This window comes from Adiantum capillus-veneris, chromosome 22, assembly GCF_014529385.1.
Source record: "Adiantum capillus-veneris isolate H3 chromosome 22, ASM1452938v2, whole genome shotgun sequence".
In the NCBI taxonomy this organism is placed as follows: Eukaryota; Viridiplantae; Streptophyta; class Polypodiopsida; order Polypodiales; family Pteridaceae; genus Adiantum; species Adiantum capillus-veneris.
The window spans coordinates 12,748,752-12,767,607 of record NC_140952.1 but is presented as its reverse complement, the minus strand read 5'-3'; the positions used below and the strand labels follow the sequence as shown (position 1 = coordinate 12,767,607).

Here is an 18,856-nt window from a genome sequence, read left to right as displayed (position 1 = left end):
TCCAACACCAACAAATGCATTCTCCCAACACAGCCACGGTATCTGGCTTCTCTCTGCAACACAAACCTCATAAGATTGAACCTCCGTATCTACTAGCCTTCCAAAGCCTAGTACCATAGACGTGGCTTTCTTAGAGGCTTGTCCACATATTAGCACAAATGAACCAAAGCACTCTCGCAAGTGTACAGATCTTTCGGCTCAAGATTGAAAAGAGAAATCGACTCGTACATCATAGTTTTGCATCCCCAAGACATCTAAATTACTGGATTTGAAGGCATACCTCTCCACCAACATCAGGTAACCTGTAGGAACACTAATCTTCCACATGAATAATCACATAGAGGAAAGCATCGGAAGTGTTCAACAAAGCAAGACCTTTAGCTGAATAGTTGCAACAGTTTCTTAACACAGCCACATTTTACTAAACGAAATCAGAATGTTCCAGGTCCTTGAAAAAGAAAAAGGAATCTCATGTCCGCTCACAGTTCCTTGTAGAAACTTCGATACACAACATTTAGAACCAGCTCAAGTACATCTGAACGACTTGACCAGCCCAAGCTTTACACATGAGGGTAAACAGAAGTCGAGAGCACATCTGTATCAACCACAGTTCAAGCGTATGCATAGGAGTACATTCAACTCCTAGATAAGAATTCCAACAGCATGAGAGGAATGGAGATTTGATCGGCATAAAAGCGTGATTTCATTCAAGATTGACCCACTGACTTGGATGGATGAACAGGCCCAGCACATTCACCTGTGCTTTGAGACATAAACGACATGGGTTGAAACCAAGTGTTATTGCTGCTCTTGTCTGAAGTCAGATGCAGGAGCTGATGAAGTGGGACTGGGTGTATCACTCCGACGCCAAGTCTCAACCGTAGCTGTGCTAGAGACTGTTCCTACAGCTGCTGCTGCTGCTGCCGCTGCCGCTGCCGCTGCGGCCCTCTTTGCCTTAAGTTCCTCCTGTAGCCAGGCTCCTGGAGGCACTAGAGGTGGCTTCTCTCTCCTGCAACATCATACATTCCAAATTAGAGAAAACACATGAACCTGCACTGCTAATGCTACTTTTTCATAAGTTTATATTGTCTGCTTGTCCGCCAATTAATTTGTTACTATACAAATCTAGATAAAAACAAATCATTAATCACTTAAAAATTCTTTTGAGAAGGAAAACTTGAAACAAGAACTCAACTTTAAGCAAACAAGAATAAAGCATCACAAAGGCTTAATCCTAGAAAACTCCACACGACAACTGATATAACAAATTCTTAAATCCTGATGTGTCACGTGACACATCCAACCCTATGTGTCCGTGGACAAGCTACAGCATGATCAGGGTTCAGTTCAGTCAAGTCAGTCTAGAATAGGAAGTGTTCTGGCACTTTTATGAGTCTGTTCGCAGACCGTGCATGTCCAGACACTTAGATTAGATGCATATCCTCTGGTTGCACACAGCATGATCATAAGCATTCCCATCAAAATCCATCAAAATCCTTCAGGGGAATTTTCCAGTGCATCTAGCCTATTTTCCCTATTTTTGACATCTTTCACTTATTATTTTTAAGTGACTTTTGTTGGAAAGTAGGTAGGGCAATTTTGCTAAGTTAATATATAAGCAAACCTAGACTAGCACTAATTGGCAAAAGAGGCAGCAGGAGCCCAAGCTCAACAGACAACTTCTCAGCAAGACCCTTGGTGGACTTTCCTCCAAGCAAAGACATCCCCACACCTAGCGTTTTTCTCCAACAAGCCTCCCTAGCGTTTTTGAGAATCATCGCTAAGACTCACCTGCTCTGGCGTTTTTGCATCAGCAACCCATCGCCATACACTTCAGTACCTAGCGATTTCTCAAGCAAGCAACATCGCCCAGAGATTTTAGTGTAGAGTTTTCAGCCTTGGCGAAATTCAGCAAGACGAAGCCTTTGCAGATAGCATTTTCAACCCCTTGAAAACCTCAGCCCTGCAGCAGCGTTTTTCAGCCTCATTGAATCAGCGATTTCAGCCATAGAATACTTGCAGATTTCAGCCATTAGCCCTTACAGGTTTCAGCCCGTCTTGTCGTCGTCCTCATCGTCGGCAAGTCCAAGCATTGTAGAGATTTGTGCAATCATAAGTAGACCGCTCTCGCCATAGAGAGTGGGGCCTTCGGAGGAGGGTTTTACGTCTCTGGTGTCGTATTCTCTTCTCTATCTCTCAGTCTCATGCACTTCCATTCACTATGTCCATTCACTTTGTTTATGTCCGTTGCACTCTCTCACTAAAGGAACGGAAGGCTCTCCCTTCCGTAAGTAAAAGGAACCTTGAGCGCACTCATCTTGAGCAAAGTTCAAACATTCATTCCGCTCCACCTTACGACTCATCTTGAGCAAAGTTCAAACATTCATTCCACTCCACCTTACATTGGTATCAGAGCTTTGACAGTATTCTGTATCACTCAAGGAAAGAACCACAAGAACCACAAAAAAAATTTTGCTTGTTGAGGTCGCACGAACCCAAATTCACTTGGGCGTGTTGATTCCTAATCATGTTTGTTTGAAGAGTGACAGGAAATCCAAGAAAGAAGGGCTTGTCCAACCTCCCCTTGTGCCTCTTTTCACTAATCGAGAGCGGACCGTGCACTTAGCAGCCGGCCAATCGACGTGAGGTGGAAAAAAGAAACCTTGGTGTGAGCGCAAGGCCGCCAAGGGGTGCGCCCGCGGAAAAGAGCAGAACTCGGGTGAAGAGAAGATCCTTCTCTAACACAGATTGCAAGCGAAAGAAGAACCTCAAGAACCTCAAGACCCTCAAGAACCTCAAGCACTCAAGACCCTCAAGAACCCAAGACCCACAAGAACCCAAGTTCCTCGTGAACTTAAGAACCCAAGACCACAAGAACCCACAAGAACCCAAGACTTCAGTGGATGGTCATCACTCGAAGCAGAATGGATACTTCGCTTGGAGGTGATGAGCATGAGAGAGGCGAAGAAGAATTTTCCCCACCAGGAGGTTTTTCCGACCCTCACCCTTCTCCATCTACACTAAGGATTGCACTAACTCCTATGGAGGCTTTCGACAAGAGGATGATCGACAGGAAGTTAGAAAGCGAAGAAAGAATAGCAACCATAGAGCGCAAATACCAAGAAAGAATGGCAGCCACAGCGCTTGAGAGCAAGCACGCTTGGAAGCCAAAGAAAGACAAGCCAAATTTGATCGCAAAAACAACGAAAGACAAGCAGAATATGACCGCGAGAACAAAGCAAGACAAGAGAAGAGCGATCAACACATGAAAGAGTTGTGGCGACTTTTTTCTCAAGTGCAGGCGCACTTTGCACAGAATCAGGAAAGGGAGACTCTCTCAGTCTCTACTTCTCTCAGTCCAAAGCAAGACACACATGATTTGCATGATGATTTGAATGACAATGATTTGCATGATGATTTGAATGATAATGATGAGCATGATGATTTGGATGGCAATGACAAGCATGATGATTTGCATGATAAAGATGTGATTTCTCACAAACATGATGATTTACATAAAGATGACGTGATTGTTCACAAGGATGATGAGTTAGTTGATGCTTTTTCTAGCGAAGCTAACCTCGTTGCAGATTTGATCAATCACGAAGGACCGATCTTGGCTCTCGAGCCTAGGTCCGAAGAACCCTCACAGGAAGTACTATGTGTTCAAATAATTCGTCAACACGCATTGTTCGAGTGTTTCATTCGTGATCGTTTCCTGTATTTTCGTTAGCGTCTTTATGTGATCCCTTTTCCTAGGCATGACATATTGTACGTTGAGCACGTTTCACTCATGAATGAGCACAGATGTATGCGGATTTCTCATGAAAAGCTGAAAAGTATGTATGTAAGAAAGTCACATTCCATGTCTCTTCCTTGGCATGATACATTCGTAGAACAAGCACAAGGACGTATGAGCACCAAGCATGGGCATTTCTGTGGTGAATTGCCACAGTTGATTGCTTTAAATCAGACGAGAAAGATTCTATCTCATTGTTTGCATGTGTGTGGTGAACGGTTTGGCATTTCGTCTCTTTGTTCATCTACATCACATGCACAGTCTTTGAGGAAGACAAGATTTTTTCCAGTCACTTTACATGGAATAGGTATGTTCATGGTTTTGTGTTGGAAATGGTTTCAGGAATTTTTATCCATGGAGATTTTTGAACAAGAAAGAAGCATGACTCTCGACGAAGTTGAAGCATTGAAGGAGCCACAGAAGACTTTGTATCGCTTTCGGCGCGGCCCAAAGAAGCAAGCATTGCAGACCCTTATGAAGTTCAAGTACCGCACGACCACACATCAGAGTGGATGCTATTGGCGATCTTCCTCGATGCCATACAGTTCGGTATCAATACCTCACTTTGAAAAGGAGGGAATGTCACGTGACACATCCAACCCTATGTGTCCGTGGACAAGCTACAACATGATCAGGGTTCAATTCAGTCAAGTCAGTCTAGAATAGAAAGTGTTCTGGCACTTTTGTGAGTCTGTTCGCAGACCGTGCATGTCCAGACACTTAGATTAGATGCATGTCCTCTGGTTGCACACAGCGTAACCATCAAATTCTAGTAAGATCCCATCAATAGCATTTTTACAGTGCATAGGCCTAATTTTCCTATTTTTATTATTTTTCACTTATTATTTATTAAGTGACTTTTGTTGGAGAGTAGGTAGGGCAATTTTGCTAAGTTAATATATAAGCAAACCACAGTTAGCACTTTCTGGCAGAAGAGGCAGCAGGAGCACTCGCTCAACGGGTAACTTCTCAGCAGAACCCAAGAGGCCTAGCGTTTTCTGCATCAGCAGGGCAACCCTAGCATTTTTCATCTACAAGACCAGCCTTGGCGATTTGTGCACAGCAGATCAGCCCGGCGTCATCACGACACAGTAGATCAGCCTAGCGTTTTGCATTTGCAGAACATCCGGCGACAGTAGAACCATTTTCAGCCCTAGCGTTTTTTATTTGCAGATCAGCCCCAGCGTTTTGCAGATTCACGCGACGGAACACCAAGAAGCATCAGCGTTTTAAGTTTTCAGCCCTTAGACACCGCAAATCAAGTCCCAAACCTCGCAAATCTCACCTTCCCGCAGCAGATCCTCGCCGCACGGTCAGTTTCCGCAAGGTTTACAGTTTCAGCCCGGAAAACGCAGATTTCAGCATCTGCGTTTTCAGCGCGTCGTCGTTGCATCGTCGTCATCGCCGTCGTCATTGACATAGAGTCGGAATTCAGCAGATACAAGATTTGCAGATTTCTGCCATTAGCCCTTACAGATTTCAGCCCGTCTCGTCGTCGTCCTCATCGTCGTCGACATCGTCGGCAAGTCCAAGCATTGTAGAGATTTGTGCAATCATAAGCAGACCGCTCTCGCCATAGAGAGTGGGGCCTTCGGAGGAGGGTTTTACGTCTCTGGTGTCGTATTCTCTTCTCTATCTCTCAGTCTCATGCACTTCCATTCACTGTGTTCATTCACTTTGTTTGTGTCCATTGCACTCTCTCACTAAAGGAACGGAAGACTCTCCCTTCCGTAAGTAAAAGGAACCTTGAGCACAGTTCGGAGCACTCATCTTGAGCAAAGTTGTTGCACCTTACATGATGTAAGCTAAGACTAGAATTGAATACTACTACATACCTCCCTAGAAGAGGTGTCACAAACTACTGACGTGTCAAGCCACTAAAGACCCTTGCCAACCTGTGTCTCTTGGCCGAGGGGCCTAAACCGAAGAAGTCCTCACCAACTTATAGATCCTCGTCGAGTGGCCCAATTATTAAAATGGGTTAGGATATTAATCCTAACCCCCAACAACGTATGGAACCCCAGCCGATGGGGCCTAAAGCGCACACACACACACACACACACACATTAAAATTGCGTAGAAACGTTTGATGACATGGCCTACCAAACAGACGCCCAGGATTTGCATTGACATGCTAATATGGCAGCTGTACGGAAGGCTGATAATGTGGCGCTGCTGTACGGACAACCCCTGATGGCGCTAGCTTTTGGGGACCAGATGCTTCTAGAACTTGTTGTTTTCCATGTAATTGCTTCTGGATAGCCAAGGGTCTTTAAATATGTACAAGGGCTAACTCTCTAGCACTCTACTACGTGAAGATGCAGAGCAAAGCTGCCAGTGTTGTACCTCGTTGAAGCAATATAAAGAAATATTGAAAGGGGCGCCACAATTTAGGGCCAATACACTCTAGGGATGGAGCTACGCCACTTTGAGCCTTGGTAGAATCTCCCGGTTCTGCAAAGAGCCTCTAATCGACAACCTACTCAGTTTTCTATTCCAATTGAGGGAGTTTTCAAGAACATGGTACAACCGTCTCACCTTGATCCGCCAATGCAACCACCTCTGGAACCATGAAACCGGCCTGTTTAATCCAAAAACGGCGGTAGACCTTAGACTTAAACCTTATTTGCTTTCACCCATTTAATTTGTCGCCCACTTTACCTATACTTTCAGGACACAACAAAGGGGAAAGGGATACAGGCTGCTAGATTGCACCTGTATGAGAAGACCGACACCAGACTGGCCCCTAAATTAGGCGCCCCTTTCGATATTTCTTTATTCTTTAAAAGAGGGAATAAAAGCTGTGGATCCCTACAAGCTGCCCTGCACAACCTTGGCTGAATTTCAACTGTTCTGGCCCGATTTCGGTAGCATAACTGTACTAGGACCCTTCACAGTTAGTATTCCCACGCATTGGATGACTTTCTCGACGCATACGGACACTTTGCACAACCTCGCGAGAATCTGCAGCACGCTGAATGCTCTGTTTTCTGCCCCAAAAATGCGCCAGATCACCTGTACAGCGGTCCCCTTGCGTCCTCGAACCTCCTGGGGGTATTAGGGTCCGTTTAGGGCCAAAACCCTAAACCTGCAAAAATACACAGCAGGCTGTAATTCACTGTTTCGGGCTCCGTTTTGCGTGCCGGTCGCATCCGTAGCAAGTCCTCGAGCTCCCGCACCTGTAGGGCTACTTGCCCTTTGAATCGGACGAGATTTCGCACGTGAAACCTCTCCGAATTCACCTGTACCTACGGGGGATTAGCCGCTAGCTAATCCAGTACCTGTGCAAGAGGCTCTTGCCTCGGCAATCGCGCATGAACCCACACAACTATACATTGGTCAAATGAAAAGCCCACTAGAGGGGCATAACATACTGCCATAGGGGAGAGAGAGGGCAATGTGTAGCGTGCAAGGCATCACTCCTGGCACCGCACTGTACATAAGAGGTAAGCAAGCACTCCATTGAAGCTCTCACCTGTGAGGACAGAGAGAAAATGAGCCCCTCCCCTCTCTAAAATCAGCGCCCCCTCTTCATGCATGAGGAAAGTGCACAGAAATGTGCCACTTGGCACATTTACAGGCCATTTCCCGTTTCGGGGTTGCCGCCTAAAAATCTCCCAACCGGTTGCCCAATTGACTTCACTGCAGAGTAATAAAATGTTCCCCTAGTCATACTGGAGGTAATGACGCAACACATTTCTCGGCCCAAAATAGCAGTTCCCTAAATTTTAGGAGATGCTGCCATTGTATCTTTCTAGGTCATCTGACCCTCTTTGTACACTGCAGCCACACCAAGAACTGAAATGTAGCCTCTGTAGCAAAGGATTCCACTTTGGCTAGTCAATGACCCCACTTTGGCTAACCATAGTCCTTGTCCAACCTTAGTGCTCTCTCTCTCTTGCCCTCAGGCTTGGACTCCCTCTGAACAGTTCCACACTAGCTATGCAATGCAGGGCAGTTAGATTTCCCGAGGGGTGTTTCCAAAAAGTGAAAATAAATAAATAATAAGAAAGAAATCAACAAAAAGGATAGATAGTAGTCACATGCTGGTGACATCTGCCACCGTTGTTGCCACCACCTCCCCCACCAGCACCACCTCCTGGGTACAATGGTTGGAGCCCATACGAATATCCCTATTATCCACATCCGGAGTTTGCGCCACATCAACCAAAGGACTTCAAGGACGGGGAGACTATTGTAAAATTTCAATTTCTTTTGGAGTGAAAGATGGGAAAAAAGCCCTACAACAGTTTGACAACATTTATGCCTTGGGGAACTACACAGAAGAATCAAAGATCTCTCGAGACACAAGATTTCTCAAAGATAATGCTATACAATGGTGGAGCTAAATTGCTACCCAGCCGCATGCTCCAAGGACTTAGCAAGCTTTCGAGACTATTTTCGCACGAAGCTACACAAACTTGGAGGTATAGATTCTGTCAGAATGGGAAAACTTGAAAATGCTTGACTACAACCAAAGGTTCCTCGATGTTTACCTTCCGGTGTCTTTCTTCAGGTTGATTACCTTGAAGGACCAATGCGAGCGCTAAACAATTGGACTACCATCACCATTACAAGAATATTGTCTCTCTAAACAAATCTCTACTATGCAAGAATTCATTAACCATGCTGCGGTCAGATACAAGCTCTTAGCTGATGAAAGGAAGACTAGAGTTTACTACAACAGACCAGCTGGCAAATAATCACAATCCTCTGCCACAACGAACAAATTCCCAAGATTCTCGTGAAAAGGCCTCATTTGACGCTACAACAACGAGAAACTCTATTACAAGAAGGCCGATGTGCTGGATGTTTTCAAGCAGAACATAATTTTTAAAATTGTTGCCAAAGACCTAGGCATCCCTTTCGGTATTTCTTTATATTGCATCAACACAGTACAAGCCGGTACTCCAGACTTTGCACCTTCTCGAGGAAGCATGCCAGAGAATGAGCCCTAACCTCATATTTAGAGGCCCTTGGCCTGAATAGCAGTTATAGTGAAAAGCCTTCAAAACTCAAAAGCTTATGGTCTAAAAAGCAATGCCAAAAGCTCCGAGCGTAATTTACGGAAATCCGTACAGCCTACCACGTCATCAACCAGCGCAAAACGGGGAAATCTGTACAGCCTGCCACGTCATCATGCCAGCGCAATTTTCGAAAATCTGCCACGTCATCAGTTTTTGCGTGTGTCTGGATCTTGCTTTATTTTAATCCTTTATGTCACTTGACGGGGTCCCCATAAGTTGGTAGGACTTCTTCTGTTACTTGTTCTTCTTAGGGTTTAGGCCCCTCGACCACATTTGTAAGTTGGCTCCATTCTTTAGGCTTTGACACTTCAGCAGTTTGTTACAAATCAGATAGTGATAAACATGGAGAAATCAATGTTCCATCTCACTGTAAAAAATACACTTTGCAAGATCGCAGGATTGTTGTCGAGCAACCATTACAACAATTAACAGAATCGGGGAAATCCTATAAAGGGCCAGATAATGCGAAACAAATCAACCTAGCAAAGCCTAGAGAAGAGCCGAGACCTGCATACATAGCTATAGATCTGTCGCAAGAAGAAGAAGAGATTCTCATAAGGACGTTGAAGGAATATAGATATGTTTTTGAATGGTCATATAGAGATCTCAAAGGAGTGGATCCAATATCTCATACACTATAATGATTGACAAAAAATGAGACCTTTGACAAAAAAATCAAAGAAGAGATAGAAAAATTCAAAGAAGCAAAGTTTATCTATGAGATAGAACACACAGATTGGGTATCACCAATTGTTGTGGTGCCAAAAACAAAATGGTAAACTCCTCAGAGTGTGTATAAATCTCAAAAAAGTGAACTCTGCCACTATCCGAGATAGCTATCCTCTTTCCATCACTAATCACGTGCTAGAATGGGTAGCTAGCAAGGAAGCTTATAGTTATTTAAACGGCTTCTTTGGGTACAACCAATTGACAATAGATCCCAAGGACCAACATAAAACAGCCTTTGCTACAGAATGGAGAGTTTTTGCCTATAGAGTCATGCCCTTCGGCTTGACCAATGCACCGCCAGCATTCCAAAGGATGATGGAAACTCTATGCGTTTATGCTTTGTACACACGTGGGAATCCCGCACACCAGCATGTAACCTAGGCAGAGTGAAAGCTCATGGTCCAGGTAGAATGGATTACTAGGTTGGGCGATATGAGCCTCACAGTACCCTATAAGTAAGTGTGAGCTCATGTACACACTTGGTGCGCTTGCTGACCTATGAACAGTGTGACTCCAAAACCCCTATAAAAGCAAGCTGTGTCTCATCTCTAGCGCCCAGATCTGGAGGACATTTTCAGCCTTCTTAAGCCCACAGAACCCCTGGCATTTTCTATGAAGAGCTCCCCCCCTTAGCTGTACTCAGTGCTGGCATTTTTTGCAGCCTAAACCCAGCCCCATCTGCAGCCGGTTGCCCTCCCATCTCAGCCATCCCTAGGCACTTTTCCTTTGTTGTCCGATTGTTGATATATATAAACCTCATAAGTTCAGAATAGTCTGAACTCACGAATTATAAGAGGGGATAAAGCACTCACAAAACTACAAAAGCAAGGGACACGAAAGAAAAAAAAATCACTTTATCTGCTACTAAACAAAAGTAGATAAAACAAACCATTATTCCTTAAAAATGTTTTTAAAAAAGACATACGCAAACTAAGTTGAAGCAGCTTACTTGGCTAAAACTTGAAACAAGTACTCAACTTTAAACTAAAAAGGATAAGACATCTCAAAGACTTAATCCTAGAAATCAGACTCCACACAACAACCTCTAAAGGAACAAATTCCTAAGTCTTAATGTAAGCTAAATACTAGAAATGATTACTGCTACAAAGTTACAAACCTACGAAGAAGAGGCTGAAAATAACCAAAGAGGTACAAAGATCCAAACATGACAATATGTGACCTCAACTTCGCTGCTTGTCCAACCAAGAAGAATAAGATTATCACCTTTATCATGCATAGCTTGGACAGCAGTTATGACATCCCTACTCGCATCGTCAGTGCGCAAGACTAGGTGCAGGTTTGTATAGAGGTCATTCATGCTTTGAACCAGGGTTGTCCACGTCCGTCGAACAGAACGTCCCGTCCGTTCCGTCCGGGTTCCGTCCGATCAAAAAAAAGTGACCGTTGGCGGACTTTTTTGACTGTTCCCCCCCCCCCCCCCCCCCCCCCCCCCCCCCCCCCCCCCCCCCCCCCCCCCCCCCCCCCCCCCCCCCCCCCCCCCCCCCCCCCCCCCCCCCCCCCCCCCCCCCCCCCCCCCCCCCCCCCCCCCCCAACATCCACACACACACAAAGCCACATGGGCTATGGCCATGGCACATGGAATTTGAATTTTGAAGCATGCTCTCTCTTTAACCCTCTTCTCCCTCTCTCCTCAAAACCTATATAAGGTTGCCCACCCTCTCTTCTTCTCCATATATCCCTCAAGCTCTCTCATTCATCTCCTTCCCTACTCAAGCTCCCTCAAGCTCTCTCCATTCATCAAGGGCCAAGGCTTCAAGCTTTGGCACTCCATCAAGTCTTCAAGCTCTCCATTACTCCTTCCAGCTCCCTTCATCTCCTTCAAGCTTTCCATTGTTCCTTCAAGGCTCAAGCTTTCTTCATCTCCTTCAAGCTCTCCATTATTCCTTAAGCTCCCTTCATCTCCATCCATCTCCTTCAAGCTCTCCATTACTCTAAAGTTCTCTCATCACTCCCCATCCCTCAAGCTCTCCATAATGCCGCCCGCTCTTCATGAAGCCTTCAACAAGCATTGCCGCTACTTTGAAAGGGTGAAGAACAAGTAAAATGTTTGCAAATGGTATTGCAAATATTGCCCGAAGACTATGACCTCAAGCTCCACCCGCCTTATCATCCACTTGACCAAGGTGGGAGGGGAAGCGGGTCCTTGTCCGAATATCCCCGACGACATTCTCCAAGAGTGCAAAGCAAAGTATCTCCCCTTGAAGACGCGCAAGGCGGTTGCAAAGGCATCGGAGGAGGTGGTTCCGCCCGACCATGATCTCTCCAATTCGGGAGAGGATGCTTCTCCATCAATGTCCGTTGCATCCGGCGGCGCTACCATGGCCTCCACCGAGGGTGGTAGCGTCTCAAAGAAGAGCAAAAGAAGTCATGGTGGGCGGCCTCCAAAGCAACCTACTCTTGCACAAACGGTGGGTGGAACTTCCGGTCCATTGTCTTTCCTCAAAGAGAGGCAACGACAAGCGGAGATAGAGATTGCACGCACCATCATTGAGTGCAATCTCTCTTTTCATATTCTTCGCACGGATCGTTGGAAACGCATGGTGAAGGCTATTGCCGCGGTTGGTCCATGTGAAGGGTGGACGGGAGTGTCATACCATGACATGCGCACCAAAAAGCTTGATGAAGAGAGGGCACGAATCGACAAGTCTCTTGACCCCGTGCGTGCCGGATGGGTAAAGTATGGTTGCTCTATTCTCACCGATGGATGGAGTGACCGCAAGAAGAGGGGAATCATTAATATCCTTGTCTCATGCCCTCTTGGCACCTACTTCTTGCGAGCGGTTGATGCGGGAGCAAGGGGGAAAAAGGTCACGGGTGCCTTCATTTACCGCCACATTCGTCAAGCCATAAAAGAGGTAAAATTTTTGATTCCACTCTCAAGTATCTACTATTTTCAATTTTGTCTTTTGCCTTGGCTCTTCTCACTTTCCCTTCTTTCTCCATATGTAGATCGGTCCAAGCAACGTCATTCAAGTAATCACTGACAATGCCTCCAATTGTGCTTCCATGGCCAAAAAGCTAGAGGCGGAGTATCCACACATAGTATGGACTCCATGTGCATCACATTGCATTGACCTCCTCTTGGAGGACATTGGCGACCTACCTTGGGTAAAGGACATTCTATCCCAAGCCCTCTCCATCGTCAACTTCATCAACAAAAAGGTGAGAGTACTTGCGATATATCGCACTTACTCCGGCTTGGAGTTGAAGAAGCCTTCCGCAACACGCTTTGCCGCTATGTGGCTCCTCCTTGAGCGCCTCTATGATGTGCAAGCCAACTTGCAAAAGACAATGGTCTCGGATGAGTTCAAAGCATGGATTGAAGAAGAGACCCAATCATCCCAACAAGATGCAAAGGCCATCCAACGGCTTTGCTTGAAGGAGGAGTTTTGGCAAGAGGTCAAGGGTCTTGTCATGGTGGTATTGCCATTGTATAAGGTGCTTCGGATGACCGACATGGAAGGGTCTACCATAGGTCTCCTTTACCACTTCATGGAGGAGGCTTACAAGGAGATTGAGAGATCCACCATTCTTGATGGAGCACCCGATGGTTCACGGTAAACATATCACCTTATGATTTATGTACATTGTAAGTTGTCTTTTTCTATCTACGGTTCTACCCTTCCATGCTTGACTATCTTTCTCTCTCTTTGTAGTGATGTGTTGGAGGACTCTCCAAAGAGAGATGACATTCTCTTCCTTGTTAAAAAGCGGTGGGATTGGATGAGGCGACCAATCCATGGCTTTGCCACCCTCTTGCATCCGGCTTTCAAAAAGCCATCAATCTTTGCGGATCAAGCACTTCAAGAGGAGCGCGACAAGTACCTTCCAAAGATACTCAATGAAGAACACCATGGAGAGTTTCTCCAAGAGCTCATCAACTATGGAGACCAAAGAGGCACGGCATTCGCTTCCTCGGTGTGTTGGAAGAGGGATTCGTTAGTGAAGCCTCTCTTTTGGTGGGAATGTTTTGGCTATCAATTGCCTCACCTTCAAAGGGTGGCATTGAGGGTTCTTGGACAGGTATATCATATATATTAATAATTATACATAATACCATACCATAAATTATAAATTTATAATCTCAATCATGTCATCATTTGACATTCATCATTCATGTGACATATCACATAAGTCACCTCTCAATTGAAAATTCCCACAATTCAAATCTCATGCCTCTCTTCTATCATCTATGTGCTCTAGGATTGCTCATCGGGTGCATGTGAGCGGAATTGGTCGGCGTATTCTCTTATACACACCAAGATCCGCAACAAGCTTTCTACGAAGCAATTGGAGCGGCTTATCTATTGTCGCTCCAATTTACGCATGTTGAGGTTCATGCACGAGATGCCAATGGCTAGGCAGGTAATTGAGTTGGCTACATCATACTCTTTATTTATGCTTTCACATGTATGATGTATCATGTGCTCATATTTTTGGCATACCAAATTGCTAACTCCATTAATCTTCTTGCATGTTGTAAATGACAAATAGGTGAATGTAGATGAATGCAAGCTCTCCATTGAGACTCTTAAGAGTCTCAACAAAGATCGTGATCCAGAGGAGGAGCAAATATTTCGAGACCTCTACTTGGAGTTGGAGGAGATTGATCGCCGTGTCTCTCGCACACGGTCCCGCAAGAAGGTGGTTGTGCGAGCTTTGGCAACTACAGGTAGAGGAGCTTCCACTTCGGTTGCTCGTGGGAGTGGAAGAGCGTCGGCACGGACACCCAGGACCTATGTGCGGCGAGGCTCGGGTAGCGGATCTACTATGGCGGACACCACTTTGGAGAATGTGTCCATTTCTAGACCTGCGGATCCTAGAGAGCCAGAGTTTGATGATGAGGGCAACATCCTTAGTGAGGGAGATTATGGTCTTGCATCTAGTGCATCTGATGCAAGTAGTGATGAGGATGATGCAGCTACCTCTAGCTCAAGCTCGGACCACAACTCCGGTGATGAGAGCGATATGAGCACTTAGAACTCTCTCTTTATGCTTTAAAGTTTGTACCCATGGGCCATGAGACTATGAGTTGTGTCACTACTTTTTTGTACTACTTTTTGTCACTTGTATCTCTCGAGCCTCGACTCTCTACTTATGTAATGAATTATGAAATCAAATGCAATCATGATCATCTTTTTTCGAACATTGCCGTTTCCAATGTCCATGGCCAAATCTTTAATGTTCTTACTTGTAAGACATCTCCTTTGAGTTGTATGTACTTAATACTAAGTAGTTACTCATAATAGAGTAAAAGCTCTGAAAAATATATGATTTATTTTTTTGCATCGTACGTTACGTCAACGTACGTCTAAATTTTTTTAGTTTGATTAGTACCGCACGTCTTCGTACGTGTAACCATCGTACGTGACCGTACGTGTCAACTATGCTTTGAACGTACTCTATAAAACCAACAGCTCAGTTTCTATCACCCCGGAGATGGTGGCCATACTCAGCCATGATAAAGGCTAGCATTTGTCAAGCTAGAGCAAAAATACTAGAAGCGCTAGAGATCAAAACATCAAAATAGTGTGTCACTATGTAAGAAACTGCTGACGTGTCAAAGCCCTGAAGAAGGGAGCCAACTTGCAGATGTCGGCCAAGGGGCCTAAACCCTAAGAAGAACAAGTAACAGAAGAAGTGTCACAAAGTGATGACGTGGTTGCCCGAGAGCAGAAACCCTAACCCTAATTTTTGCCAGAAACCCTAATTGCTAAAATCCTAATTCTGAAAACCCTAACCCTAAAACTACAAAAACCCTAACCCAGCAAGGAGATTTTCGAAAATTGCACTGGCTGATGACGTGGCAAGCTGTACGAATTTCCGTGATTTACGCTGACAGCTTTTTGGCTTTGCTTTTGGACCAGATGCTTTTAAGTTTGAAGGCTTTTTCACTGTAATTGCTTTTTGGCCTTTAAATATGAGGTTAGGGCTCATTCTCTGGCATGCTTCCCGGAGAAGGTGCAGAGTCTGGAGAACCGGCTTGTACTGTGTTGATGCAATATAAAGAAATACCGAAAGGGGCGCCAAGGTTTGAGGCCAATACTCTCTGGGGTGGAATTTCGCCACTTCGTGTCGCGTGTCGTCTCTCTCTTTCAATTCAGTTGTTATTGAAGTGCTAAAAATCTGTTCAGTCTGTTCTTTTCTATTGGCACGTGGTGCCTATCTTGTGACACACTAAGTCAAACAACAAGTGGGCTTTTAAGCTCCTCACTTTTATTGAATTTACTACTGATTATCTTGAACATTCCAAAGGAAGAAACAAGGTTTGTTGTCATCTGTTGCATACATGTCTTGAGTGCAACGCCTTCCAACTATGTATGATACTTTGGTAAATTGGTAGACATATGGTCAGAACTTAAGCATACTCTGCACAGCCAGTGGGATGGATCAGCAGACTCCTCGTCGACAGAAAAGCATTGGAGCTCATTCCTCAGACCATGGTCTTGCACTTTAGTGTTCTTAAGGATTGGCATTTTGCACCATCTCTGTCCTTTGCATTCCGCAAACATGCCCCCCATGATGTAAGGTAGCTCCCACACTAAGGATTTTCTTATAGACAGGTACTTGATCAGCTCACACGTGACACAAGCATCCCCAGAGGTCTGTGTACACAGAATACAGCTCCTTTTCCTTCACAGAAAGCTAGAGAGCAAAGGAGAGTGGAGAGGGCCAGGGACGAAGAAAGGAGAGAGGAATCCAGCAGTTAGAAGTGGCAAAGTCTTCCATGTAGCTGCCAAAATTCCTCTCCCCTTTATTGGTAATGCATTCACAGGCGAGTGTGTGTATATGTGTATGCATCAATACACGAACACAGTGATACATAGACAACCATTCAAAACATAAATTTAACCATTCAGCTCATGGGATTCGGCAGTGACCAAAAAGGCTTTGTTTCTAGGAATAAATAGCATCCATACCCCACTAACAAAGAAAAGTACCAGGTTTACTACTGATATCATAAGTTGCAAATGAAATAGAAACAGGCTTACTAATGTTTCCATGAATTTGCAAATGAAGCAAAAAAAGGCCAAAATATTTACTTCTCTTCCTCTTCCTCTGCAGCTTTCTTAGCCCACATAGGATCATCATAGGGAACTGCACGAAAATGTGTCATCAATGAAAGCTCTGTCCGGACCCATGGTGGGTTCCACTTGGCTGTGATCCAAAGCCCTTCTTTGGTCAGCTTATTTTTATAATCAGCATATTTTGGTGCTCTCTGTTAAACAAGACATGAGATACACTGTTAAGCAGCAACTAAAGAAGCACTATATAATTTTAAGCTAACACAAGAAGCCGCATTCACCAGAATTAACTTTTTATCCCCTCACCCTTCTCAACCTATTGTCAAACCAATTGTGCGGATTTGTGAAGAAGTCCCTCCAAAGCTTGTCCAAGTCTGCAAAAAAGGAACCAAGCACTTACATGGATAGGGCTGATTGACAACAAACAGTAGCATCAGCATTAATTAAGAAGTCCATTTTCATTTAGGACTTCATTTTGGCAGCAATCTGTGAGTTCTGCGAATGCAACACAGAGGCCAAACAAACTAGCAAACAACTTCGCCAATACTTACAGGCTTCAACAACAGCAACAGCAGTGGTAGGCTTAGGACGCTCCTCTGGCACAGCAGGCATGCGGGGACGATCCTTTGGATCAAGAATAGTAGCCCCTACGCCTCCCGAAGATGGTGCAAACGGCGATGATGCTGATGCAGCCGATGCTGATGATGATGTTAATAATGATGATGGTTCAGAAGGGCTTGGAAAAGAGCTTACAAATATGCGGGGGAAAGCTCGCGGTCTTAGAGAAAGAAACACTACGCCTGAGGCCCTGTGGGTGTTGCATGGTAGTGAGGGGCCCACTAGCCTCCCCGGCAAAGTCCATGATAACCTCGCTAGCAATCCATGCCCTGACCTCGTCGCTGCCATCGCCATAGCTCTGAGGTTTAGAAGGTTTGTTTTTTGGCCACGTCACATTACAATTGTTGGGTCTTTATACACTGCCATATGGTTATTTTATTCATTTTATTCTGAGATTCTACTAGATTCCATTACCTTGAGGCCTTCTATTGAAGCCTACACAAAATAGCGGGCTCACAGGATTCGAACCCAGACAGCGAAGGTGTCGAACCCAAGCAGCGACAATCAACACCACGAATACGAGTGCCCACGATGCTGCTCGTAGCAATTTCATTTTTAAAAAAAAATATGACCGTTGAACCCCCCCGCCACGTCAACGACCTGTGCCCACCTGTTACCAGCTAGCTGCCTTTGCCCACATGACATGTCGCCTGCTTTCCAGACGGATATCTCAATGAGATTCTTGTTGTTTTTTTAACTTACTCTAGACGATACCCCCTACACACTACAATATGCACACAAATGGGTGCCCAAAACATGGTTTACTAATCACTTCTAGGTATAGACAATGAAACAATTTCATTAACAACACATAGCCTTGCTAGATGCATAAACAACCATCCGTTAATGTTGTTTAACAGCACTTGTAACCTTAACAAGTCGTTCTAAGTATCCGACAATTTTTGGCCAATGAAATTGTTCCTGATATAGTGTGCTCAAATGGTCTAGCAAACAGATTTGACCAGCACCTGTGGACTTTGTCGCGACACATAATTGATACAATGGGCGCTAGTGCCAATCCCAGAGACTCATATTCTCCACATGTGTCCACTAGATTCGATGGGTACTCAATTGAACAGAATTGTTCGATCTTGATAACAATCATTGATGGATTACAACAGATGGCTCTTAGCCATTCCAAAATGCATGGCTCTTAGACCGTCGAAAATAGATGGCTCTAGCTCTTTCTTTTACCATACCGCCATAGAAAGATTTTAGTGAAAACATGCCTAATTTCACTATCCCAGCAGAGAATTAGGAGAGAGAGAGAGAGAGAGAGAGAGACAGCGAATGCTGGGCTGAGGAAAATCCCTTATGCTATTGTGGTGTATGCCCCCTACGTATGTTGTTGTGCAAATGATGTCAGTGTTGTAGCTTATCCGATAGGCATAGAACAATGTGCTTGTACAATGCTCTCTCATAGAGATGCAAGAAAAAACATAAGGCACAGTTTGACCCACCTACCCTTGGCAGTGATCGTGACTGTATCAGATTGACTTACTTTCGGTGCTTCACCCTGGAAAGAAGTTCATTAGATTAAACCATTGCAAGCATTCAATAGCTTGTTGTGTCCTTGACAGAGTAGCTAGTATTATAGCAAAAGCGTAAATAATGATGAGGTGGAATTGAGTCCACCA

The 18,856-nt window shown here is 44.8% G+C and overlaps 2 protein-coding genes and 1 pseudogene across 3 annotated transcripts; 2 read left to right on the top strand and 1 right to left on the bottom strand.

Moving 5' to 3' along the window:
• Positions 1–355: 355 nt before the first annotated feature.
• LOC147428924 (uncharacterized) lies at positions 356–17,516 on the bottom strand. Its single transcript, XM_086494952.1, has 4 exons — positions 17,153–17,516; positions 16,908–16,975; positions 16,620–16,795; positions 356–1,009 (listed from the first exon to the last, which is right to left on the bottom strand). Exons 1-4 carry the CDS (start codon positions 17,511–17,513, stop codon positions 799–801), a joined length of 816 nt encoding a protein of 271 aa, XP_086351078.1. The 5' UTR covers positions 17,514–17,516; the 3' UTR covers positions 356–798.
• LOC147428926 (uncharacterized) lies at positions 11,550–13,267 on the top strand (annotated as a pseudogene). Its single transcript, XR_015185794.1, has 2 exons — positions 11,550–12,431; positions 12,526–13,267. The product of XR_015185794.1 is annotated as an uncharacterized LOC147428926 (transcript).
• Positions 13,542–15,042, top strand: LOC147428925 (uncharacterized). The gene is made up of 3 exons (XM_086494953.1): positions 13,542–13,599; positions 13,780–13,798; positions 14,385–15,042. Exons 1-3 carry the CDS (start codon positions 13,542–13,544, stop codon positions 14,554–14,556), a joined length of 249 nt encoding a protein of 82 aa, XP_086351079.1. The 3' UTR covers positions 14,557–15,042.
• Positions 17,517–18,856: the final 1,340 nt, after the last annotated feature.

What these genes read in the sequence shown, in the direction of transcription:
- LOC147428924 (XM_086494952.1), bottom strand. Translation starts at nt 17,513, where the DNA reads ATGGCGATGGCAGCGACGAGGTCAGGGCATGGATTGCTAGCGAGGTTA. An exon ending in TGTTGCTGTTGTTGAAGCCT is followed by an intron (nt 16,976 to 17,152) that starts GTAAGTATTGGC and finishes CCTTTTTTGCAG; the next exon opens with ACTTGGACAAGCTTTGGAGG. An exon ending in GCAGAGGAAGAGGAAGAGAA is followed by an intron (nt 1,010 to 16,619) that starts GTAAATATTTTG and finishes ATGATGTTGCAG; the next exon opens with GAGAGAGAAGCCACCTCTAG.
- LOC147428925 (XM_086494953.1), top strand. Translation starts at nt 13,542, where the DNA reads ATGTTTTGGCTATCAATTGCCTCACCTTCAAAGGGTGGCATTGAGGGT.